Source organism: Austrofundulus limnaeus, unplaced genomic scaffold, assembly GCF_001266775.1.
Source record: "Austrofundulus limnaeus strain Quisiro unplaced genomic scaffold, Austrofundulus_limnaeus-1.0 Scaffold148, whole genome shotgun sequence".
Lineage (NCBI taxonomy): Eukaryota > Metazoa > Chordata > Actinopteri > Cyprinodontiformes > Rivulidae > Austrofundulus > Austrofundulus limnaeus.
Window position 1 is genome coordinate 1,003,932 of NW_013952550.1, and position 5,627 is coordinate 1,009,558.

Genomic DNA, 5,627 nt, shown 5'->3' on the forward strand with positions numbered 1-5,627 from the left:
CAGTAATAGGTTACTATTACAATTATAATAGGTCGTTGTTTTTTTATTTAAACATTTTCAGTGCGGAAAATTTTACTTTGCACAGAAAGTATTTGCAGTAAACCCTCTTACAAAATATCAAGTTTTACCATTTTATGTGCAAGTTATTGTTTTATTTTGAAATACTTTATAGTTTTCATYTTTGGGGGTTAAATGTTAATGAAATCCTAAATATAACTCTGAACTGTAATTTCAGTGTGCTCTGTACAATGACAATAAAGGTTATCTTATGTGTAGTTTAAGCCATTAAAACTGTGCACTCAGGTTTATTCACCATTTTCTCAGGCCCTGAATGAAACTGCATTTATCTATGTAAACTAAACGCAACTGGCAWTCATGTTGATTACCTTTAAAGGATGTTAATTACTGTTAGATAATCTTTTATTTTTATGTAAACAATTGCATTCTACCACAATAGTTAAGATAAAAATGTAATCTAAATTAAGCATGTACTTAAAACATTCTTCACATCAGTAAGTGTGACTTTAACGTTTAATGTTCTTTTGTGCTGATTTCATAATAAATAAACGACAACGCCACTAATATTCCTGCTAAATCTTTAATGCGAGAAATAAACTGCAGTAATCCTGTTTTAACTTTTTAAACCCAAATAGTAGCTCATAAAAAAATGATACAAATGATATTTCCCACACTTTGTAGGTTTATTAACATCACCACCAACAACAAGCTACATCACAGGTTTCTGAAAGAAGTTTGATACACAAAATTCCTTTTACTATTTACAGGCTATTAAAGCTAAACAAGATAGTAGTGACCTATGAAAAACTAAAACAAACAGTATAACAAATCCTTTTTTTGTAATAAGTGGCTGACAAAGGATATGATTAAACATTTTAAAATTGTTTTAAAACATTTGTGGCTGCATATTGTTCAGGTAAGTCCTGAAAAGTAAAAACAGAACAACAGCAAACAGTTCAAGAACAATAAAACGGCATATTATACGGACCAGTTAACGTCAGGCCCTTCTCAGTTAAAACCGAGCGTCATTAAATGTCAGTGGGTCTTGTGTTTTAGGCCGAGGGTTTCCAATCAGGATGCGATGAATTCTCCTACGGTGGATCTTCAGGGATTTAAGGGATGGGTACGTGCCCTGACAGACGTCGCAGCGGTACGATTCAGACTGTTTGTGAGTCATCAAGTGTTTCTCCAAACTGTCCATCGTTCCGAACCARCGCAGGCAAACGGGGCAGCGAACGGGCTTGATGGCAGGTTTGCACGCTCCGTTTCGCTGGTGAAACAATAGGCTGATGCTGTTTGGAAAGTCTGCGTTGCAGTGAGAACAGTTAAAGGTTTTGGGAGGGTTCGCGGGCCGTATGCCTTTGCAGCGATTCCAGGAGATGTGCCTTCGAAGGGAACAGCGGGACGCGAAAGTATTGCCGCACCGGTTGCACAAAGTCCGCTGCTTTTTCAACGGGTACGAGTGAAATTCTGAGCGTGTTTGTTTCTGTGGAGGCTGCAGCACTGGCTGAGCGGACTGGATCACTGGCTGAGCGGATTGGATCACTGGCTGAGCGGACTGGATCACTGGCTGAGCGGACTGGATCACTGGCTGAGCGGACTGCTGCTGAGGCTGCAGTATTCTAACTAAAAGGGGTGGCGATGGCTGTAGTCCCTTCATCAGCTGGTGATGAGGATGCATGTGGATCTGCAAATGAACTTCGTAGTCAGCCCATGAATTGACCGTTTCTCCACAAGTGGGGCATGTGTAGGATTCTTGTGCGTGCTTCTGCAAGTGCTCCAGGAGGAGTCGGGGAGACGTAAACCCGACCCCGCACTCGCACGTCACCCTCCTTGGAAGTACAGAGGGCAGGGACATGATGCCCCAGTTTCCTGAATCATCCACAGGTGGCTGACTATCCGCCACCGCATTGCCCGCCACTCTCGGTGCGCCTGACATTGTCCGCTTAAACTGACATCTCTTTCTGTGAGTCATCATGTTATCCTTGCGATTGAAGGTCCTCCCGCAGACATAACAGGAGAACAGTGGCTTCACAGCAGTTGAATTTTGTGCGACGGCGCCCTGAAAGTGAGCCTGAGCCATGCCCCCGAACCCACGTGGCCTAAAGCCGCACAGTCGCAGGTGGCGCCGCAAAGTCGAGGCACGACTGTAGGTTTTCTGACACCTGTTGCACGGGTAACGCTTTACGCCATTGCTCATAAAATAGCGCAGGCTGTGGGGAGTCATCTCCGAGCGTTGGACTGACTCTGGCTGCACTGCCTGTTCATCCTCACCAGCTCTATTTAAAAACTTAAACGCATGCGTTTCATCATCCAGCGGCATTGTCCACTGTCCTTCTTCGTCATCTTCATCGCTAAGACTTTCTGCATCCCAGCTTCTTAATTCTCCTTCCTGGACTGAAGCAAGAGAAAGTTCCTGCTGCGGATCCATAACAGGAGATGGGACAAAGAACGGGGAGAAGCTTTTTGCCGGAGTCGTCCAGGCCAGCGGTGGATCTGCTGCCTCCTCTGACTCTGGGGAATCCCTTTCAACTTTGATGTGGCTTGTGACCTCGGTACCTACAGCGACACTCAGACATTCGCTTTTATCTTGATCTGTGTTRGTTAGGGTGACCATTTCCTTCGTGGAACTGCCCTGCCTGGAGTGAAGTGACTTTTGTCCGGTACATTTGTGTGTTTTCAGGTTCCACCTCCGCGCATAGCTGTTTTTGCACAACGGACAAAAGAAAACTTTTTTTGTATTGTTCAGACTGTGAAATGGCACTATTTTAGGGGCAAAGGGTGACTTGTTTTTGAAGGTCGTGGACTTTACGGGTTTGCTTCTCATCTGAGGGCAGACGTGATTGTCGGGCAAAGGCAACCGCCCGATGATGAGCTGCTTGCAACGACGGCAACATTTAATCCTTTCTTTTTTGTGCAAAAAATGATGCTCTGTCAGCTTGTCTATGTTCTGAAAGACTCTACGGCAGCGGCCACACTGATACCTCCCATAGGTGCCTTTGCAGGCGGAATCCATGAGCTTTTGGCGGGTCTCAAGAACCACAACAGGAGACAAGGTCTTTGTTAGAGAGACAACCCTCTTCCTGCTTAATTCCAGGATTTTGCTAATGGACGGAGCTTTGGTTTTTATACCGGGTTTAGCAAGCAGTCGCCTCAACTGAGCAATGGAGAGATCGTTGATCGGCGAAACGTTTGGCTTATCTGCTGGTGTTATTTCAACCTGAGTGGCTTCTTGCTTGGGTACAACTTTATTATAATTTTGCTGAGTGGCTTTTTGCTTGGGTACAACTTCACTATAATTTTGACTCTCAGACAAAGGAGGCGGGAAGCGGTTTTTGTATGCCGACGCCAGCAGCTTCATCAGGGTGTCGTTTTTGGGCAAATTCTCACCCTTTGCACTGTGCTGGTTTAAATTTGTTTTGTCTGGTGAAGCCGCATCTTCTTCCCTCTCTGGTATGTCCTCTGCAGCAGAAGGCAAGTCTTCAGTTTGCTCCATGCTRTTATCTGGAGGAGGAGTGCACTGGCCTGGAGGAGGGGTTACCATGGCAACATGGTCCTCCAAAGCCACATCTGCTGTATTTGAGTTTGATGTGGACTCCTCAAAAGCTGGGGACAGGGAGGTAGAGGGGTGGCTGAGGTCTAAACCTGCCTGGCTTACAGGGATGGTTAGATTTTCCTCCTTGGTAGGAAAATCCTTATTACACTCCGCTCCACTAGAAAGAGCAATATTACCTTCTAGGGGCCGCACCTGCTGCAGCTCAGAGACGTGTGAGCGTTTATGCTCCAGCATGAGACTAAAGTCCCGAAATTCCTCTCCACAGTCACAAATGTAAAAACCAGGCGAAGGGCTCCCAGCTAGCGGAGCAGCCGCGTTGGTTTGCTCATTGGTCGAGGCTGCGCTTGCAAACAGCGTTTCCTGCAGGATGGCGTTGGGCTGCGTTGGTGGAGGAGAAGAGCCCTTGGAGAGGGCACTTGCGTGGCTCGCTTGATGTACGAGCAACGAGGCTAAGCCAGGGAAGGTGTCTGAACACGCCACGCACCGATAGACTTTGGGAGCTGAAGCAGTTCCCTGTAATCCGAGCATTTTGGCAGCCCGACATACACCGTAAGCTGGGCGTTCTGGTACAGCTGAGAAGGTTCCTGCAAATCAAGCACAAAGTAGACAAAATTAAAGCAGCAAGTCGCATTTTTAAAAAGTAATTTTAGTTTTCCTTCAGTTTAATGCTTTTATTTAAGGTTTAGTACCTTGAAACACAATAAAAGGCAAAGGGAGAAAAGGCGAGGTGATTTAAAATCTGAGCTGCTATTGTCTGCGGTTTCTTCAATACCTCACTCTGCAGAGCACCCGAGGCATGAGATGGACTCCAACATGAGGAGACAGCCATCACAGCTTGCTGTCACCAGATCCATCAGGTTTAGTGTATTTTTTATTTTATTTTRTCTTTTACAGAAACTGAATCCACAGCTGTGAATTCATRCACTATTTCCACAAATACCATTCTTATAGGTGGTGGGGAAACATGTTTGCAAAAACATGATGCTGTGATTCCCTCCTCYCAACATGACAGGTGTAATCATAATTGGTTGTTGAGTGCAAACAGTATGGCTGCTTTGCTATAGACTAGTATTTTTATAACATCTAACGATACATTCAAGTCAAAAAACTTGCTTTACCGATAATTGCTAATAGGGAGAAAATAGCTGTCTTGACAAAAATGCTACATCGGGTAATACTCATATTTGGGCAGTTTTGTTTCAGGTGGTATCATTAAGATGGCTGATGTTGGGCCTTGTGGATGTTTTATCATCAGTTCATCCAACTGTGTTTTACACTTATTATTGACCTTAATACAATTATTACGAACATAAGGTCAAAACACACAAATGCAAAGCTTTTACAGACATTGCAATTACTGTAAAKTCCTTCCTTCACAATAATGTACAATGTAAACAACTCGGTCTGAGTTATTTACATTTTTTTCTTCTTATCTCATGAGAAATACAAGTCTTTATTAATTAGAGGCATCTAAATATGCACTGGCTCAGTAACCTGTATGTGATGCAAATTGTAAGAGGACAATGTAGCTACGTAGCAACTAAAATCATATCTAGAAATTTATATTTTAATTTGAAAATATAACACTGAGATTTATGATTTCGGTCTAAAAATACTGTACTAAAAATCTGAATGCCAAAACAATTTATAAATTTTATTGTAGTACAATAATTTACTTTACAAACCTTTTACAACCTGCATTGTTTTCATAAAAAAGCGATTTATAAAAGGGGAGTATGGTTGAAGTTTGTATTGGTCTATCTGACTTCAGTAATAATTCACATATGACCTTTAAACAGTGGCAAAGTGGATACTTCACAATAGGGCTGCACACAGCAATATATTCAAAAATTTATCGTCATCGCAATAATGCAATAGACATATTGAATTTTTTTTAAATAACTGCTTAAAACTGCAATAAATGTTTGGCCCAAAAGTTAGCATTTATGAAATTTGTCACTCAGACGGAAGTTTAAAGTATTTCACCAATCCAATGGAGCTCTTCATGTATTTGGCCAACTGGAAAAATCATGCTGGAATAGAAATTTTATAT

General features: G+C 42.8%; 1 protein-coding gene across 1 annotated transcript in view; it reads right to left on the reverse strand.

Annotated features, from left to right (window-relative positions):
- Positions 1-677: 677 nt before the first annotated feature.
- im:7147486 (zinc finger protein 865) overlaps positions 678-5,627 on the reverse strand; it is a 6,710-nt gene continuing 1,760 nt past the window's right edge. Inside the window, exon 2 of the mRNA XM_014016610.1 lies at positions 678-4,158. Coding sequence (XP_013872064.1) covers positions 1,031-4,102 — 3,072 coding nt within the window. The 5' untranslated portion in view covers positions 4,103-4,158 and the 3' untranslated portion in view covers positions 678-1,030. The remainder of the gene's footprint in view (positions 4,159-5,627) is intronic.